Consider the following 20,605-nt stretch of genomic DNA (forward strand, 5'->3'; position numbering starts at 1 on the left):
AGGGAGTATGTGACAAGAGACCAACCCTTATCCTCAAGCTTTGGAATAGATCGAGTTATAATGCTAATGGGTTAAGCACAAGAGACAAGTGTAAAAAACCTAAGGAAATTATCTTCCGGATAACCCTTCCTATGAAATAATCATCTTCACTACTCTGATTACGTGGGGCTGTACAAATGTAAAATGAATGTAAAGACCAAAAAAAAAGAAGGAAAGTAGGCTAAACTAGTAACTTAAGACAGTAATGGATTGAGAGCATGAGAGCTGCACGGAAAATTTTTTGCACTGGATTTGCCTCCATATTGTACAACAAACTCATGTAATAACCATAAAACAAAAACATTCATAGAATCAGGAGCAATTAATATCTTGAAACATGTACTACTAAATAAACCAAAATCGAGCATGAGAAATGGTTTTCTCCTCCATCTCAAAAAAATTGTACCCAACAGCTCTCTCCCAACCCACATTTCCTCGGAACTTCTTAGTCCTATCTAGTCTCTCTTTCTCACTTCTTGAACCTCACTCACAGGGGGCAGGGTGGGATCTCAAGGGTGATACCAGCTTGAATCTGTCCCCACCCAATCAGTCGCCAATGTTTTTCAACCCGCCGACTCAGAGCAATCTTCTCTCCTTTGCTTGTGCAAACTGGAGATGTAAGTTGCAACTTTGCTAAATCATTTTTGACAGCGACTACACGGGCACCAGTTGACATGGACCCAATGTTCAACATAAGAATCTCCGCCTTGGTTAATTTCGTGACCTTTCCCTGCTTCTCAGTTCCCTTGGTTCTCACACCAAGCAGCCGCCGAAGCAAGAAGAAATTCACCTGTAACATAGGGAGAAAGCTGAGAAAACCAAAATGCTTAAAAAGATACCAAAAAAAAAAAAAATATTAAAAAAAAAAACACTTTCCAAGTTGTACTCTTGGTTCGATGAAAAAAAGACGTAATCAATTCAGTAGCAGCATTAACAAATGAAGATTAAAAAAATATCTAATCAGTCAACCAACCAACTCTTGCTTGCAGAAGCTGTGTGCATGTTCATTTTTCCTCTCTATAAGAAATCTCAACATGAAATCTCATTCACAGATCAGGTCCTCAAAAGTATCAGATATTAACACTTCATAACAGACTTGATATGATTGGTATGCAATTAGAACTCCGTATTAAATTCACAACCAGAACTGACAACTAATTAGAAAGATTTTATATTTTCATTTTGTTTTTCCCTACTTTATGATCCAAACTTTTGTTCAGAAAAAAATATATTTATGGGGGAAATCTCAAACCCTAAAATTAAAATCACTCACTAAAACAGTAGGTTTTTATCAATTTCAGTATTAACTCTAAATCCAAGTAACTTGAAATCCCCGCATACCAATGAGAGAGAGAGAGAGTGAGAGAGAGATGTAGATAAAAGACGTGAGAATTCTTGATATATGAAAAGAGCAAGCACAGTGAACATTGATGAACAAATATGCTATGGGGAAAAAGAAAGATTACCTCTAGCTCAACGTATACATCTGGAAGTGATCCAACCTCACCAAGTACCTGACCTACCAATCTATCAGCTCGGGTTAGAGTGGGATCCATGGTTGTTCCAACCCCAATCAGACCCCCTGGCACAGCAAATTGCAACTCATTCTGCTCAGCAAACAATGAAACAATTCTGGAGTATATGGGTGTGCATTTAATGTTGCCACTATCATCCTTCACAACAATTCCAGGTCGAACTTCAATATTTTGGTTTATCCTTAGAACACCCTGCAATCAAAAGCACATTTAATGAAGGATTCCTCAAAGTATCACGAATATGTTGTCCATTGATAATTCTGTAAGGCCTCCGTTTAGATATGCTAAACATTTTCAGTAAGAAGACCATGTAGAATCAGATCAAAGAATAAAACACATTGATCTCAAATTCTCCAACACAAATATTTGCAAATGATATGGCTTAGCATCAGGCTGCCATCATATAGAAGCATGTATACTCTGTAATGTCGTAATGATAAAACATGGAGCAGTAAGATAGACATTAGACAGTAACACTGCAAAAAACAGGGAAAAAAAATCTTAAAAAAAGAGAGAGAGATAACCAAGGCCTTCCAATTGAAATATGATATTTATAACACATCTCATAAATGGGCAACAATATAGAGTGATAAAGTCCAGCAGAAGACTAAATTTCTGGCTTCTCAACAGTAATATAAGTACTATTTGTCAATAAATTGTGAATGCAAAGCAGAGTAAAAAGCCATAAAAGATGAATCACTGTTTAAAAGGAAAAAAAAAAAAAAGAAAAAAAAAAAGAAAGAGAGCTTATGGTTAGATTCCCATCCTAATGGATAACGTATATGCATACCAATTCACGAAATACTACAAACGTCCTGATAACGCACCAACATCCATATTCAAGAAACAATGATACCAAAATGGAAGCACAAGCCAATAGCAGATAAGACAGCAAACCCTGTGAAATTTGTTACTACTGAAAAAAAGAATGGAACCTTTAAAATACTTCCACCAGCAACACCACCTCGAATATCATCAACCTCATATCCAGGTTTGTTAACATCAAAAGACCGGATCACAATCATATTTGGTGGTGAGACAAAATTTCTTTCAGGGATAGGAATATTTTTGACAATGTATTCACAAACAACATCGATGTTGTACTTCAACTGAGCAGAAATTGGAACAATAGGCGCTCCATCAGCAACAGTTCCCTGAAGAAAACAAGGACCATCAGAAACATGCTTCAGCTTTGCCACCTTTTTACCAAACGAATATGGACAATTGGATGACTGTTCAAAACAAGTTACCTGAACAAATTTCTGAATAGCTTCATGCTGGTTTATAGCAACATTTTCTTGTATGAGATCAACCTTATTTTGGAGGATGATAATATGCTGAAGTCGCATGATCTCAATTGCAGCAAGATGCTCAGATGTCTGGGGTTGGGGGCAGCTCTCATTGGCTGCAATAAGAAGTAAAGCTCCATCCATAATAGCAGCTCCATTAAGCATAGTAGCCATGAGAATATCATGACCCTGACACAAAAAAATATTCAAATACATAAATCACCAAAATTCCAAATCTCTGTGAAAAAAGAGATGCTAAAGGTTTTTAATTAGAATTGTCTAAAAACAGAGTAGAACAAAAAAAAACTTTCTACTGCTCTTTTTTAGCAATATTGATGACAATCAATAGGAGAAAGGGGACTAATGTGCCAAATCAAATAGTAGAAAGTGTATACACAAGGATGTAGAGGTTAATTACTACAACGACCAAATCTCACATGCTAATAACAAATGCCTTTAAGTAGATGAAATGTATCGGCAAGGTGGTAAGTACACTGAAATCAAGATCCATAATTTAGCTCCTTAACCATAGCAAATTTTCAACCTCATCATTAGCTAGACGAGATGAACTGACCCACATGAGCCTAGGGAAGGGGTGGGCCCCAACTCACAGAGGAACCCTAGCCCCAAGATTGCTCATAATCGTTGGGAAAGAAGACATACCACCCAAACTAGGTAAGGAGAGATGAGAATCAAATTCCTAAACTTAAGGTTGGGTGGTGAGGGATGAGAGATTTACCATTGAGCTTCAAAATATTTCTTCAAAACATAGGATTCTTTTTTTTAATCTAAGATTTCTAGATAAACATAATGAATATATAGTATACAGCTAAATCAAGCTATACAAAAATTATAAACTTGAATAATGACTACTGGGTAAGCAATGTCTTGAAAAAGACCAGTTTTTACTAGAATGGAAACTGAGAAAGTATCACACCCATCATAAAAACATGCCAATCATGAAAATCATAAAGAGCAAAGTCATATAGAGATAATAGTCTCTAAGGCATATAAAAACCAGGCAATCCAAGGGTAATCAAAGGCGCCACAAACAGAGAGAACTGCCCCAAAGATTTCCCTAGAGAAAGAGGATATTAACCGCAGCAAGACATTACCGGGCAGTCGACAAATGACACATGTCTCAGAAGCTTCATCCTAGCATTCTCAAATCCAGGTACATCACACATAGGGGTGTCTTCCTTTCCACTTCCATATGCCCTACAAAGGTTTGGCCAATGTATCAACATAAATCAAAATTACAACACAGGAGGTGAGCTACAATATACATCATTCATCTGCAACAAGCAACTCTACTGGCTCTAACACAAGATTTTAGCAATTTCATGATTGTCGAATTATAAGCTCAACTCTATTGATCATTAGGGCATAACAGATAACATACTTATAGCACATAGGTCGTGGGCACCGATCATCATCACATTTATAAATCTTGGCATTAGCATAACCAAGCTTGATAGTGATATTACGCTCCAGCTCATTCTTAAAACGTACAGTCTGCATTAAATAAATATAATATAAGAGATCTAGAAGGATATAAAAAAATAAATAAATAAATAAAAAAGCGTATAAAAAACATTTTCCCAAACCAAACACAAATAATCAACCACAATGATTCATGAAGCAAAGAGATATGCTCAAACGAGTTGAACAAATACACGGCTTGCTCCCACCATCTAGTTGCAATTAGATCCCTTTCTCGTCTATATACACCCCTAATAAAATCTCCTAATTGCTGAAGTAAAAACAAGAATTCATCCCTTAACTCACTCCTGCTAATACATTCCTATATCTCTGGTGCAAATCCCCCTACCGACCCTTTTCCATTTCCAACACTCAACCCTCCAGTAAAAGTAAAGATCTTTGATCCCATGAAGCTTCCTACCACAATAACCACCATAAACATACATGGTGATGATGTCGGAAAATCAAAATGGAGAGGACACTGTAATACAAAAAGGGTCATAATCCAAAACCCTCCAAAAACCTCCAAAAACCTCTGCATTCTTAAAATAATTTTCACACTTCTCTGAAACTTCGGCGTTTCTTAAATCCCTTTCCAAAATCCAAACAAGTTGGTTGACCTATTTTGACAAGTATTGGACAGCACAACAACCCACTTTAGTGACTAGAAATCAGTTCCATCTTCTTTGAGACCATCATCAGGCCAGAATTGCTGATCTTTGATCACAACCATCAAAACCATGTAAGCTTGCAATCAGACATACCCCCTCAAGATCCCTTGTTCCAAATTCCATAATAGAGCAGCAGGTTACGAATGAATAAAAGACAGAGATCCACTTTCCCAGTAAACATCAATTATCTCATAAAAAATCAGAAATAAAGAGTGCAAATATAGAGATTTGAGAGAGTAGGGGGGAAAATTTACCTGAACACCAGATATAGCCTTCACAACTGTAGACTTTCCATGGGCCACATGACCAATAGTTCCTACGAATATTGTTAAGGGGATGTTTCAGATTTGTAAGCAGAACGCAGACTTTTTTCCGAATATATTTGTTATTAAGATGTGAATTACCAATATTAATTGTAGCTTGTCTGGAAATAACTTCGGGTGATAAAGGATGTAGTTTTGTCACATCCAACTTGCTCAAGTCCTGTTCCATCAATCCTTTGCGCGCCATATTGATCACAGTAGGCTAAACTCCCCTCCCTAAAAATTCCTTTAATGGACATTATTGAGCGAATAAGTAGAGTCCTCAACTCTTTACAAAAAAACTCACAATGTTTACATCTAGGACATACTTTTGTATATTAATCTGTGGAGACCGATAGGATTTTGGTCACTTACATTTATATATCGATTTGCAAGGGAAGGGGATAAGGTAAGAAAACACCACATAACACATTTCATGTTAATTGTTTCATCGAGCTTAAGCTTATACCAATATCCAGATAACCAGTGTGATGTAAATGCTAATACAAAAGTAATAGGTCCAAATAATAAGAATGTCTATAGCCCACATTTAGGGGGCATTTGGTATAGTAATTTTAGATGTAGGAAACGGATTCAGTTAATTGTTTCCATTTCTAGTTGTTTGGTATGGGTTAAAAGTAACATATACCGTTAGCGGAGGGTAACAAAATCACCCAATTTGAATTGTTTCCATTCCACTAGGATACCAAACACATAGTAAAGGTAATGTTTATCATTACCATTTTCCCTATTTATTTGAATCCTTTCCGTTTCATTTACAACATTTATACCAAACACCCCCTTAGTAATTGATTCACATTTTGTTATTGATTTGTAAACAATCCTAAGCAAAAAGATTCTAATGCAAACATCAATAATAATACACTAGAACTAGAATACTAAATTCAATCCCAATTAAAGATACACCAGATTAATCAGGTTACAAAAACTAATGAAATTAGGTAAACTAAGATTAAAAACATAAATTCAAACCATCAAATACGATAAATTTCAAACGATGACCAATCATATAGATCAAAGTTAGCCATAATTGCTGACATATTAACCAATTCTTTACCCAATAAAAAAACAACCCCATTATCTTACCTAATAGCCTAATAACACTCGCAAAAAGAATTGGGAGAGTTCTAAAAATGGAAACGTGCATTCAAACCATCAAAATCGATACATTTCGAACCCTAAAAATAGATCAAAGTTCACCCTAATTGCTGACAAATTAACCAAATTTTTACCAAAATAAAAAAACCCCATCAAACCCATTATCATAGTTAACAAAACCCATAAGAGAATTGAAGAGTTTGGTCAAATCAAAACAAAAAAATTGACTAAAAATGTGAGAAATTAAGGGGGAAGGGAAATTACCAACCTTAAAAAAATCAGAGAGATCGAGTGGAGGAGAGAGAAAGCAGATTGATCAGATAGCAGTGAAGAATTGGGAATCTGCGCAAGAGCTCGTTGTTGTCTTCGCCGTTGAATGATGAGTGAGAGAGAGTGAAGGAGATAGGCGATAGAGGCGGAAGATTACAATTGAGGGTTTGGTAATTCTAGGGTTCTTCCCAAACCTTATTTTTTCCCTTTTTACTTTTATTTTATGGAGGTGGAATCTAATTAATTGGAGGAATATATCTATTGTATGTCAATTAAAAATTTTAAATCCTTTCTTTCAAAAGAAAAAAAAATAATAATCTAAATCCTCTAAATATATATATATATATATATAAAATAAAAAAAATAAAAAAAAAAAAAACGAGTCTAAAATGGTATGAAATTTATTTTGTTTATTATACATTTATACTTAGGGCTAGTTCACATTTACTTAATTTCAGTTCAGTTCAGCTCTAATCAATTCAGTTCAGTTCAGTTCAGTCCACTTCTTAATTTCCCTATCTCGTAAAATATTCATTTCAGCTCAGTTCAGTTCAGTTCAGCTCCAATCAATTCAGTTCAGTTCAATTCAGCTCCAATCAGTTCAATTCAGTTCAGTAAATGTGAACAGGCCCTTAGGCCCTGTTCTCTTCACCTTAAAAAGTAATATTAAGTAAAAATAATTTCACTTCAGTAAAAATGAGTTCAATTCAGTAAAATTAATTTCGATTCAATAAAAATAATTCCAGTTCAGTAAAATTCAGTTTTCTTAAAGAAAAATTATAATAGAAAATCAGTAAAAATAATTTCAGTTCAGCAAAAAATATTTTAGTTCAGTAAAATTAATTTAAGTTCAGTATAAATAATTTAAATTCAACAAAAATAATTTCAGTTCAGTAAAAATAATTTCAGTTCAGCAAAATTAAGGTGAAGAGAACGGGGCCTTAGTGCTTATATTATAAGTATACTTATCTATTTTGTATCATCAAATATTTAGATCAGCTGATAAGGAAGTTGTTTTAGAAACCTAGTCTAGCTCAAATCTAATTAGTAGAAGTCTACTGAAATCTATTTCTATGTATGTTTATTTCTTTTTCTTTTTTTTTGACATGATATTTCCATGCTTGTTAACCTACGGAGATTACATGAAAATCAAAATTAGTTAAAAAAAATGAGTTTCACATAGCACTAAAGATGGCATTGAGTCAGGTTGAGCCAAGGCTTGACATGACCCATCACAAAAAGGCACGACATGCTACTTTATTTGAGAAGAGGAATAACAAAGTATGCTAAACCTAATAGTAATTGATTTAGGCACAACATGGTGGCATGTGGGCTTGTGTCAGGCACGAGTCATAATTTTGGAAATTGGACACGACAAGTAGCTCGTGGGCCAAAGAATGTGGGCTCGACATGGCCAACAATAAGGGTGAACATGGTCTGGTTTGGTGCGGTTTGAGTCTAAACCAAACCAAACCGCAAAATACGGTTTGGTCAATTTTCCAAACCAAACCATATTAGTATTGAAACCAAACCAAACCAAACCGTAATAATGCGGTTTGGTGCGGTTTGGTTTGCGGTTTATGATGAGACAACATTTTTTCCTAAAAAATTATCAAATTTTGATAAATTTATAATAAAGTTTAAATAATTAGCCCAAAGGGATTAAATTTTACTACAAAGTTTTAATAAAAATAACAACTAGCTAATCAAGTGCTAATAAGAGCAATATGAGTTATATGACCTATTGAATTATAAGTATTGATATTTGAGAATGAGTATAGAGTATAATAGTATACTGACCGTATAGTCTTCTAATGATTTTTCATGTTTTTGTTTTGTTTTTCTTAATTTTTTTATAATATATAATAACTATTTTAATTTAATTAAAAATTATATAAATATTAAAATGCGGTTTACTGTTTACGGTTTGGTTTGGTTTGGTTTATAATTTTCGAAAAACCAAACCAAACCAAACCGCAAACCATATTTCCCCAAAAATCGAAACCAAACCATATTTTTCCAAACCGTAAACCAAACCAAACCGCTATAATACGGTTTGGTATGATTTGGTTACGGTCCAGACCAAACTGTGTACAGCCCTAGCCACCAACCATCTTTACATAGCACATGAAGGTTTTAATTTGAGAAAAGCTTTCATCTGTTTTACAAGTCAAGATGTGCATATATATATATATATATAAACTCAATGGTAAGACATGAGTCCACCACGTGTCATCATGACTAGGCACATGATGTGGCGCCATGTCATTTCTTGAGTAATTCTTATAACCCCCAATTTAATAGGATGTTTAAGATGATTATTCACCACCATAATTCTCTTGATAAGTAACTCTCATAACCCCCCATTTAAGAGAATGTTTAGGGTGATTATTCACCTCCCTTGATGCTTGGATTCTTCTTCTATGTTCTTTCATGTTTCTCTATACATAGAAGAAGCCTCTTTTTTTTTTTTTTTTTTTCCTCTTCTTCTGATTTTTACACTTGAAAAGTACATCAAGCACAATAGTCTAAACACATTCTCTATTAGGCATAATATAAGTTACTTGACTCATACCTTCAACTCAAAAATGTCTTTGTGTGGAAGTGGTGTGTTAACCTTAGGGTTCGTGCCAGAGCACCTTGGTTGCGCCGAAAATTCGTTTTCAAGTCAGTGATATGCATCACGACGCATCGATATTGTTCCATTGTTTGTGAGATTATTTTTTTAATCTTACTTAAATATTTTTATACGGTTTATACTAGACTAGTCCTTTATTTACAACAAATTTAACTAATTTAATCTCTCTCATAGAGAGAGAGAGAGAGAGAGAGAGAGAGATAGCCCTTCCTTTATGTGAGAATTTATCTTATGTGAGAACACTTTTTATGTTCTAAATTTTTACACACATATTCTAAATTTTTACTCGTATGTTCTAAATTTTAAATATGATGTTCTAAAATTTTCCCAGGTGTTCAAAATTAAATCAAATGCTCTAAATTAGTCCTCACATGTTCTAAACCATTAATTAGTTAAGTTAGATGTTATAAATTTTGAATGACTGGTAAAACATGTACTTCGTATTAGATTGTAGCTACTGAAGTGGAAGGTATGACAAGTAAATTTTACTCTTTTTTTTTTTTTCTCTACGGGAGATAGTAAATGAATGAGTCAATTTTTCTTATATAGTTATAATATGGAGTAATATTCATTTATTTTTCAATTAATAAAATAAAATTACACAAAAAAAAATACAAATAATTTAATACTATTCAAATTACGTTCCTTTATTTTGTATCAACTATTTTTTTTTGGTGTTTAGAGAGCCACAAGGGCGGGGTGAGAATCAATCCTCAGATCTCGTGGAATCGGGAAGGAAGCTCTAACCACTTAAGCTATCCCTCACTCTCATTTTTGTATAGACTATTAGTAAATGAGCCCTAATTGAATTATCTTTGTTTTTTTCTTACGAGGTTCTAATAATTTGATTTATAAACCGTGCGTCGCACGGGCACTACGCTCGTGCGTCGCACGAGGCACTACGCTAGTGTATATAAAAGAGAAGACAATAGGCAACCTGTTAAAGCCTCCAATTAATCTGTCACACCACAAACAATCAATAGTGTTGTTAATCTTCATCAATAAGTATATTCCTTCATTCAACTTATCTTATGAAAAATGTAATTTATTTTTTTTCTTTTCAGATGACAATTAAAATCCTAATGATCTATTGTAATATAGGTAGTACATGGCAATTGCATCCAATATCAAGATTGGAGAAATAAGGCCATTATGTCAAGTATCCAATTTTCATATCAGAACATAATGATCACATACTCGAAATAGAAATTATCATACAATGTGCATACATGCTTTATGAGAGATTAAACACGGTTCATCTTAGGGTGGAATATTGAGATTAATGGCTATATTAGCCTTGTTTTTCATAACAAACATCTAATACAATTAATGGATAGAAGAAAAAAAAAAAAATTGAAAAACGCAATTGGCCAACACAATGTTTACAAGAAGCTATAAGCTTTCAAGGCCCTCGGAATTTAAAAGAGAAAAATAAATTACACTCATACAAACAATATTTTCATCATAAATGCCCTGAATTATGCGGAGTAAAATTCTAAAACACAAATCCATCCAATTCTGGACAGGACATTATATGTACAGAAAGGAAAGATGACAGCCTGACAGGACCATATGAAAAGTTAGCCATTGTAATGCCATAACCAAGATTTTACTCCTGTTGAAATTCAGGATTAAATGCAAGAGCCTCGCGATAGATCAATTCCCTCATCTGCTCCTCCGACAAAGCATGTTGCTCAAAATCAAAACAAAAGGGAGACATGCATATTGGCTCGTCACTGATGTCATGCAGCGAGTTCAGGTAATGATGTGCTAGAGCATCTTCAACTGAAATACACAACATAATAGAAAATTATGGCTAATGAAAATAATTCCCAAATCAGATATCAGGTGTATTAATAAAGCCGATGAAAGTATTTTCCATCTCTCCTTTTTGTGGGATTTGGCGTGAACATAAAAATTTCCTGCTTGGATTGTAAAGTGTTTTGGTAAATGTTTTCATAGGTCAAGTTATATCGAAGAGAAGTATAAAATTGTGGTTAATTGCTTGAAAAGCTTAGTATCAAAAATAAAGATTTATACTTCAAAAAATTAGGTAGGCAACACAACACAAACTCAAGTAAGCATCTAACAATATCATAAATACACACACACACACACACACACACACACACACACAAAAAAAAACAATTTTTTATAGGGAAACAAGTCGTAAAATATGATATAATATCCAATTAGCAGAAAAAATGCATATGACTAGGTCTACTTTTTCAATAGGTTAGTAGGTACACAACCCATAAAGACAGCTTATACCAGATTGATCAAGTTAGTAGGTTTTGGAGTACTGTTAGTAGGTTGTGGAGTACCAAGTGCAATTACCTACTAACCTACTTGTCCTAATAAGCCAGTAGATTGCCAATTTTTCTTCTAGTGGAGACAATAAATAATAGATGGCACAGCACTCTTGAAGTCTTGAACAATTGGTTATTAAAAATAAATCCTAGACAGACCCGTACTAAGGCAATTGGTCATTGCTTCATGATAGGGAAATTATCATAGGGTCATATAAGCTGTCCTTAGTGTCACTCTCGTCTGGCAGGCCATACACTGCAGTCAACCGGTTTAAAGCCAATGGGGCCCTTGAAAGGCGAGACAGAGTATCATGAGGTTTTTTAACAATTAAGTTGTATGCAACACCCACTAACAAAGGAGTATAGAGACAAGGGGGCCGGGGGTATGCTATCAAAAGTTACCAGTCTACTAGTATTAGGCAACTATATAGCAAATTGATAATTTTTCACCCAATTCAACAAATTAGATACTGAATTGTGAACCAATATGAATCTTGTTCTCATACTAGCAAATTAGGAAACACTAGTTGTAACTCAACTTGATGTTTTAAAAAAGAAAGAAAGCCACTGTTTGAGAATCACGTATGCACAGTCAAGTCCAGTTGATCACTAATAATCACACTGCATCATAAAACCAATTTGTTGTGAGCCTTGAATCATAATATCCATAATCTACTTAAGGATTGAAATATTAAAATGCTACGCTGCATGCTCCAAGGAGGGTATTTGAATAATAAAAAGCATTAACATCCAGCACTTATTTACATTATCTTGGAAAATCACCTAGTTAATTGAAAAATGATTGGCTTTATGAAGTGGAAGATGGTATTGTTGGCAATTTTGTGGTGAACTTGGAAAACAAGAGAAAAAACCAACAGGTTTTTGAGGGTATAACATCCCCTAAGCAAGGCTTAAATTTCTTTTTAGGCTTTTGTATTGCTGATGCCATGAATTACAGTTTTAAGTTCTTCCTTGACTATGTAGATAAATGGATCCATGATAGGTCTACAGCATGAGTTTTTGGTCCTTTACCCTCAGCCACCTATAAATAGCAATGTACTAATATTTTTAAATAGTAAGATTTTGACTAGGAGATCATAGAAATAACACAACTATTATTAAGAGTCTTTCTATACAAACATGCCATATCCTTTATTATAAGGGGTTAAGACAATGTGAAAACTGAATTTATCACACTTGAGCTTCAACTGCCCCTAATTTATATTGCCACATTATACTAAATCAATCCCACACTGAAACATCAGCCGAATTTCACACAAGCAACATTTGTTATGTGCATTCTATCCAATATTCAATGTCCAGTTAGTTACTTAGGATGCATTTCATCTCCCTTATGTAATATTTACAAGTTATTCGAATCTTGCTCTATTCTACAGCTCTGCCAAATTCTCTCTAAAATATTAAATTAATATAAAATTAATCATTAGTGTATCCATGTCTTGATAATTGACACCATGAAAGTTAAGCTCATTTCCAAATGGATCATCTTTCGGAGATAAATTCAATTTACCTGTTATTCTCTGTCTGGGGTCAAATGTCAACATCTTCTCAATAAGATCAATAGCTGCTGGATGTACATGTGGAAACTTCTCAGATAATGACTGCCTTCTAAATGGAGGGAGCTGACGAATATATCTTTTAGCATTTTCATTAAGAAATCCTAGCTCATGTTCTGAAGGGGTGCCAATCAGCTGCAAAGTAAAAAGTCAAAATACACTTTTAGCCAGGAATTACACTGCTACAGCAAAGAAAACTGGTTCAAAAAAAAGGTTTGTAGACTAAAGATTTCAAGAACAGAAGGCTATCCAATAGAAATAAATAAAGAAGAATATGTTTGTCAAGCTAGCTAATGCCACAGATGAAAACCCACCATTTTCTTCCTCATGCTGACTAGAAGTTCTGGTATAATTGGCATAGAAATCGAAAAAAAAAAACTCAACATAAAAATCTAAAACTGCAAGAAGAGAAATAATAATATACAATAAAAAGACTCGTCTCACGATCAATATACCTCCATGAGCAGGCGTAACTGGTACACATGATCTCTGCCTGGAAATAGAGGCTTACGGTCCATCAACTCCATAAATATACAGCCTACAGACCATACATCGATAGCTGCTGTATAATCTGAAGAATTCAATAATAATTCTGGTGCTCGATACCATCTTGTCACAACATATTCAGTCATAAAATCAGTCTCTGATGTTACTCGAGCTAGTCCAAAATCACATATTTTTAAATCACAGTTGGCATTAAGCAAAAGATTGCTAGGCTTTAGATCCCGGTGAAGAACATTGGCAGAGTGAATGTACTTCAATCCACGTAATATCTGGTAGAGAAAGTACTGCAAAAGGATATTTGTCGAAAAAAATGAGCAAACCACAATTCAGTAGATGAGGTCATGAGGAATACAATTTTTTAACACAGACATGTACAAATAGTACTCCTTCCATCCCTAAACAAGTGTCCACTTCACAACATTCAGCAAACACTAATTCACATAATCTGCTATCAAGGCTTTGTCACTTGGTTGAAAAATCATAGTACTTCCATGGTGAGTGTTCATTTTCAAAACGAGAGAATAAAGATAAGCCACTTTATAAGGTCAAGGAGGATATCCTAGACTCCTAGTAAAAGATATGATTGGAGATCCTGAAATTATTAATTCAACTCAGTGTGTATGTTGTGTTGGGGGGGGGGGGGGGGGGGTTAGGCATGTTCTAGAAGCAAAGTTGAAGAGTATAACAAAATTCATTTTTCAGGCACAAAATCAGCAAGTACCACACTACACACAATTCATCATAATTACACGCACAACTTTGTATTCATGAACTAGGCAAGGAAATAAAAGAGAGCTCCTGAAGGCGAGATAGTGCAAAGAGTATCCATTTTCCAGCTGTTATGATAAGGTTCTAGCTAAGACATCTTGAGGTCATGAGGTGTCTCAATCAAGATACATAAAGGTGGTGAACAGCAGTTCTATGTTGAGGCTCTACGTTCATAGATTGGGACTGAAGAAAAGTTAAATAAATCTACAGAAACGTAAATAATGCACACCCTCTTTATTGAATATTAGGAAGTTGAACTACAAAAGTACAAATTCTAAAATAGGTATCTGATATCATCATAAACAACAGACCCTCTTCAGACCAAAAGTGACTAATACACTATATAGGTCTGTATTCATGCAAATAAGCAATTTCTTCCTAATCGTTCTAACTAAACAGGTTGGAGACTTGGAGCCAAGCCTTGCTATGCACCTCCATCGATCATGCTATGAAGGAATTGACAAAAAAGTCAAACTGTCCCAGATAAATACACAGGATAAGAGAGTAGGAACAAGAACAGCTGTAAGGATTATCAACATGCATGTAAAGAATGCAGCAAATCACAGTTGGTCATATTTCTAGTCTCAACAAGATGATAACTCCTACGAAGAGTGTTATCTAAGATGATACCTGACAATGCTCTTCTGATAATCCTTGGTTTGAACGGATGATTTGATGAAGATCAGTGTCCATCAGTTCATATGCAATATATACATCATTAAACGCCTCCCTTCGAGGAGGTGGTATTATGTCTCTAATTGCAACAACCTGCAAGAAGATTGCAAAGCAAAAATGAACACTTACAGAGCAAATTTCATGGAAGTCTTGGAAAGAAGATAAAATTAAAAAATTTACAAAACTACCTAATCATGAGTTGATCAACAAGTGGAGAATCAAGGAGAAACTTAAAAATAAAACAATCAGAATGTAAATACAAATGCTTACCAGTCGAGGCATGCAAGCAGTTATAATAGTCCATCACAAGATTAGAAATATACTAGATCTTCTAGGCCAAATTATAGGAGCAAATTAACAAGTAAAGATTGCTAAGATGTAGAAAAATAAATGTCTGTTAATTTGGTTCCGTAACCGACTAGGCCGATGGAAATCATCCAAATATGAACATGGATAGTGCAACTACAAGAAACCTTGAGGCTTACACCATTTTGAAAGATAGACACAAGACCTGCTGTCAAGGACAACCTTTTCTTAGCTAAGTAAATACTTCCTCCGTTTTTTTTTTTTTTAATTTTTATTTTTTTATGCATCACTTTCTATTAATGGAAGCTTCAATTTGGATGCATCACTTTCTTGTTTAGTTAATAAATTCTCTCTATCTCACTTTTGAATCCACGGATTCCTAGGCAATTTTTGGAATCCGTGGATTCAAAAGTGATGCATCTAAAAAAAACGGAGGAAGTATGATAGAATGTCAAAGATGTTTCTTATACTGTTACTGTCCTACAAAGAGGATCAAAAAATCAGCTAAATAATCCACCGTGCCCCTGATACTTATGGAAAAGAGGGTATGAATTTCTAAACATCATAATATCAAGATCTACTAGCACTGCCAGTGGAAATTAATGTAAGCATGAAGAAAAAAACCGACCATATAAGGGCATTATAATATCAAGATTTTATTAGCGCAGCCAGTGGGAAATAATGTAAGCATGAAAGAACAAATCGACCAAATAAGGACATCAAGCAAAGAAACTGCATGCATTTCAAGTTGACTTGGCAACCAGAAAACCTGGAAAGCTGGAATATTACGATTTGTTTGGATAGCAAAGAAGTAAAGAAAAGAAGGGAAGGGAAAAGAAAGGGAGGGGGAGGTGAGCTCCATTTTCCCTCCAAATCTCTCCAATTTTGGAGAGACTATGGTTATTATAGAGAGGGAAAATAGATCCCTCCCTCTCCTTCCCCCAATCTTTTACCCAAACAAGAGATTTTGTCCCCCTCCATTTCTCTTCTCTTCTTTTCCTTCCATTTCTTACTATCCAAACAAAGTGTTAAAGTCAACAGCTAAGAGAGAATATCACTTATGAGATATTGCCAACTAGTTGAAGTGAGATGTATGTAGGATCATTTAAATTGACAACTTCTCAACTTACTAGGATGTCTCTAGAAGCACCCAACTTTTTATCCGTATCCCATGTTACTCAGACAGGTACAAGCTACGGGTATGGAAACATATCCACATATATGACATGTCAAGGCTTTGGTAGCCAAACAAGAAAATGTAGCCCTAGCTCCTAAAATTGGATATGACATTCATCAAAAGATATTCCTAACTTCAATAAAATTGCATGCACTTTTCATGCTACAGATTCATCAATACGTATTTCAGATAGACTTGTTTGCAAGACCTTATAAATATTAAATCCCAAAGCCCATTTAAGAGCATAAATCACAAAAACAAGATATTCACTTGCCCAATTTAATAACATTTTTATTCTCCATGAATAAGTTATTTAAGATTGTTGAGGTACTTAGCTGAAAGTTGAAGTGTCGGGTAACGATTTCATACTATTGTTAGGGTGTAAAGTGTTTGAAATGGATATTAAGACAAAGATATCCAAAATAATATAGGTCTTTATGAAACAAAAGAACAAACTAGAATCAATTACAAGTGACAAATTTTAAATTTAACCATGGATCCTAAAAAGTTGTCAAAATAGATCTTTATCTTCTGACTTGGTAGAATCAAGGACTTTCTCGAAAAATTTTGTCTATCAATTAGAAAAGACAATAACAAAGTGGGGGGGGGGGTGACGAAGCTAATAGTCGTTTTAGCTATGCTTCACACAATAAACAGGGAAAAAAAAATCTTTGTGAAGGCCAAGTATACTGAAAATACGCTTATACAAATTTAGACAAGAGAGTTAATGTTTTTGAAAAAATGAACATTCAATTGCAGCGAAGAAGATGGTATTAATTGTATAATCACACCAAATTCTGCAATGTTACTTAACACATAAGATTTCGCAATATCACTACCTCCTAACATCATTAATTAACACTTGAATCCAATCTTCTGCCCCACCAACAGGCAACCATACACACCTTCTTTTGGCTGTATATAGAAAATAAAGATGGTGGGAAATTTCAGATTTAGGTGGTCCCACAAAAAACGGTGTACTACAGTGTTGAGCAATAGCACATACTTTTGTAATCACGTACTTAGGATATCTCTACTTGACTTTAATTTAAGGATCTTCTTTTCGAATCAATCGATCACCTTAATCACCTTCCTTTTCTGCCAATTTCCTGTTTGGAGGTGCAAATGTCTGTGAAATTACTAAGCACCCTATTGTCTTTGTAGAAAGTATCATTTTCACAGCCATTATGTGTATACCAACTTTGTTAGGAATATATACTGTCCTTTTTACTTCCGTATTTATCTTCCCCTCTATTTCCCTTCAAGGTCAGCATCAATGTTACTTAATTCCGTAATCCCAGCATGAACCGAAAAAAGCAAATTATAACATGAAAGTAGTACATTCATGGCATAATTTCATAAATTAGGTAATGAATTAAAAATCCATACCCAGTCGCAGGCAAATAGGTATTATGGTCAGCATTAATTACTCTAAGCATTTATTGGGCAGAAACTGCAGGAATCTAGCACATCAAAGTATCAAACTACACCTGAGCATCCGCAAAATATGATCAATCAACAATGGATCTTTTAATCGCTTGATCAAGTACATTGATTTTGCAAATATTCTGAAAGATTTACAACAGATATCCAAGCAAATGAAGAATGAAAAAGGCACATAAAATTTGTCCACTTAATCTCCTGAAAGCCAATGCTAGACCTAATCTTTTATTTAATAGTTACCGCCTCTACATGCACTCAGAAAATTCTAAAAATGAAAAACTATTGTATCTTTCATATATGCAGTATACTTTCAATTAAATATTGTACATCATTTCACTAGGCTAACAGCCCAGATTATTATAGTTTCAAATGATATATGAACATAAAGCCCAACCAAAAAAATTTGACCATGCTGTGTTGCTTTTTTCCCCCTGATTCTCTCCTTAAGACGACGAATCTCAACGTAACCCAAACTTCTTAGGGCTTCACTTGGCTTACAAAAATATATCCCATAACAAATATCTTTCATCAACTCACATATCTGGCATGGTCTAGTATAAAGTATCAACTCTCCAACGCCTTTCATAGTTACACTCATAAAGATACTCCCAAATTTGTTAAGTGAACACGTCAGATAGGATTTGACAAAACGTATATAATGTAACTTTTGAATAAGAAGATCACAACCCACTCCAACCACAAGCTGTTACATATTAATAGCAAGTGTTATGCATAATGTTTAATTTTCCCTTGGGTGTAGCTTTTGAATAATTCACCCTCATTTATTAAATGGAAATAATCTTGACAACCTCCGAAATCCATTACGAAAGTATCTAAGAAATTCATGATCAATAATATCCCAAAAAAAACTTACAGTTATTACCTAACCGATCCCATCAGCGTTATGATTATTCATCAAAATGACTACTTCTTCATAAGCCAAAAAAACTTGATCATTCATCAAAATGACTACTTCTTCATAAGCCAAAAAAACCTTGATCCGACTATAATCCTTCTTCGATATTGCAGAGTATGATCCTCCACAGAAAGATTATGACTTTCAATGCCCCAAACAACAAAAAAGCGATAAAGAAACATAACAACTTTAGTGATTTAAGTTGTCCTATGTCCACTCCAATATCTTCAATCACTCCTATAAACTAAGAAGAAAAGCTACCGATATCTATAGCGCCTCAAGTTTACAACTTTTTTGTTGATCAACCCCAGTTCTTAGATTATGTAATCAATGAGCTCAAGTAAATACTGTCTAGAGAATTAAAAAAACAAGTTCAATGAGTGAACCGTCACGATACCACCAAACAACATAATAAATCCCAACAGCTAAAACATTGATCAACTAGATAAACAAAAAAACCCGAAAACTGAAATTTAAAATACAAATAATCACTCACTGACGTTTTCATGATCCATATGCCTAAGAAGCTTGATCTCACGCAAAGTCCTCTTAGCATCCACTTTATTATCAAACGCATTCGCAATCTTCTTAATCGCAACATGTTCATTCGTATCTGAATTCAACGACGAACTGCACAACAAACAAACCCCCAAATCCAAAATCAACCACAATCAAATCAAACAACAACAAAACAATCAAACACGAGAGAAGAGAAAAATCCAATTACCAAACAATTCCATAAGCGCCTTTTCCAATAGGCATAATAGGGGGCTTGTACTTAGCAGTAACCTCAAAGATGTTCCCGAAAATGTTGTATTGAATAAACTTTCCGCCATGGCTAAGTGTCGCCGGAATACTAACCTGCTGCTGTTGTTGCGGCGGCTGCGATTGATCGGACGACGGAGGAGGGTGGTTTTCCGGCGGAACTCCGGCGGCGTCCATCATGTCGGTGTCGGAGGGTTGAGTAGCTGAGGCATCCATGGTTGGTTGAGCTCTCTGAAACCCTAGAATTGGAAAATGGGGATCTCTTTACTGTTTTTTCTTTTTCTTATTTTCTCTCTCTTAGTTAAGCTGCTTATTTTTATGTGTAAAATGATGATTTATTGATTTATGTTTATGTTAATGTTGATATGAGTATGAATATTAATTCATTGATTATTATTATTGATTGTTTGTTAAAGTAAGATAAAAGGTAGAATAAGGTAAGTGGTTAACTAGATTGGGTTGTTTAAGTACTTAATAGATTGAGTTGTTTTATTGGTGGATGTTTTTGATGTTATTGTTAAAGTGGTTTGTTGGATGATTTTGTCATCGTATTATTATTGGTTGTTAGTTGTTACACTAGTTTAAAGTCAAATCTTACAAAAGACAACGTGGGATTACTACTATTCGTGTATTGAGGTTGTTACAAACAGTGAGGTTTTGATAAAGAAGTTGAATAAGGAAAAGGGAAAGAGAAGGAAATTAAAAGTGGCGGTTTTTTTTTTTTGTTTTTTTTTTTTTTTGGAATTGCCACTGGTTTGAATCAATGGCCTTTAATTAAATATGGCGCCGGTTTGGTTTGAACCGATCCTTGAACCCAATC

At 34.4% G+C, this 20,605-nt stretch overlaps 2 protein-coding genes across 3 annotated transcripts; both read right to left on the bottom strand.

Annotated features, from left to right (window-relative positions):
* Positions 1-309: 309 nt before the first annotated feature.
* On the bottom strand, positions 310-6,899 carry LOC145606714 (eukaryotic translation initiation factor 2 subunit gamma-like). 2 transcript variants are annotated; one of them, XM_081662541.1, is made up of 9 exons: positions 6,706-6,899; positions 5,421-5,555; positions 5,271-5,332; positions 4,266-4,378; positions 3,979-4,081; positions 2,825-3,052; positions 2,510-2,728; positions 1,506-1,766; positions 310-829 (listed from the first exon to the last, which is right to left on the bottom strand). In XM_081662541.1, exons 2-9 carry the CDS (start codon positions 5,524-5,526, stop codon positions 527-529), a joined length of 1,395 nt encoding a protein of 464 aa, XP_081518667.1. In that variant the 5' UTR covers positions 5,527-5,555; positions 6,706-6,899; the 3' UTR covers positions 310-526. The 2 variants fall into 2 exon arrangements, with proteins under 2 accessions (XP_081518667.1, XP_081518666.1); XM_081662540.1 differs by having other exon boundaries at positions 5,421-5,565; positions 6,706-6,898.
* Positions 6,900-10,585: 3,686 nt separating this feature from the next.
* LOC145609737 (mitogen-activated protein kinase homolog MMK1-like) lies at positions 10,586-20,133 on the bottom strand. Its single transcript, XM_081665199.1, has 6 exons — positions 19,748-20,133; positions 19,521-19,650; positions 15,134-15,271; positions 13,687-14,019; positions 13,186-13,366; positions 10,586-11,130 (listed from the first exon to the last, which is right to left on the bottom strand). The coding sequence occupies exons 1-6, from the start codon at positions 19,999-20,001 to the stop codon at positions 10,955-10,957; spliced, it is 1,212 nt and encodes a 403-aa protein (XP_081521325.1). The 5' UTR covers positions 20,002-20,133; the 3' UTR covers positions 10,586-10,954.
* Between the last annotated feature and the right edge of the window lie 472 nt (positions 20,134-20,605).

This window comes from Chenopodium album, chromosome 23, assembly GCF_948465745.1.
Source record: "Chenopodium album chromosome 23, dcCheAlbu1.1, whole genome shotgun sequence".
Classification (NCBI taxonomy): domain Eukaryota; kingdom Viridiplantae; phylum Streptophyta; class Magnoliopsida; order Caryophyllales; family Amaranthaceae; genus Chenopodium; species Chenopodium album.

What these genes read in the sequence shown, in the direction of transcription:
- LOC145609737 (XM_081665199.1), bottom strand. Translation starts at nt 20,001, where the DNA reads ATGGATGCCTCAGCTACTCAACCCTCCGACACCGACATGATGGACGCC. An exon ending in GGCGCTTATGGAATTGTTTG is followed by an intron (nt 19,651 to 19,747) that starts GTAATTGGATTT and finishes TTTGTTGTGCAG; the next exon opens with TTCGTCGTTGAATTCAGATA. An exon ending in TATCAGAAGAGCATTGTCAG is followed by an intron (nt 14,020 to 15,133) that starts GTATCATCTTAG and finishes ATCCTTTTGCAG; the next exon opens with TACTTTCTCTACCAGATATT.
- LOC145606714 (XM_081662541.1), bottom strand. Translation starts at nt 5,526, where the DNA reads ATGGCGCGCAAAGGATTGATGGAACAGGACTTGAGCAAGTTGGATGTG. An exon ending in TGTCATTTGTCGACTGCCCG is followed by an intron (nt 3,053 to 3,978) that starts GTAATGTCTTGC and finishes TTTTTGTGTCAG; the next exon opens with GGTCATGATATTCTCATGGC. An exon ending in CTGGTGGAAGTATTTTAAAG is followed by an intron (nt 1,767 to 2,509) that starts GTTCCATTCTTT and finishes TTTTGATTGCAG; the next exon opens with GGTGTTCTAAGGATAAACCA.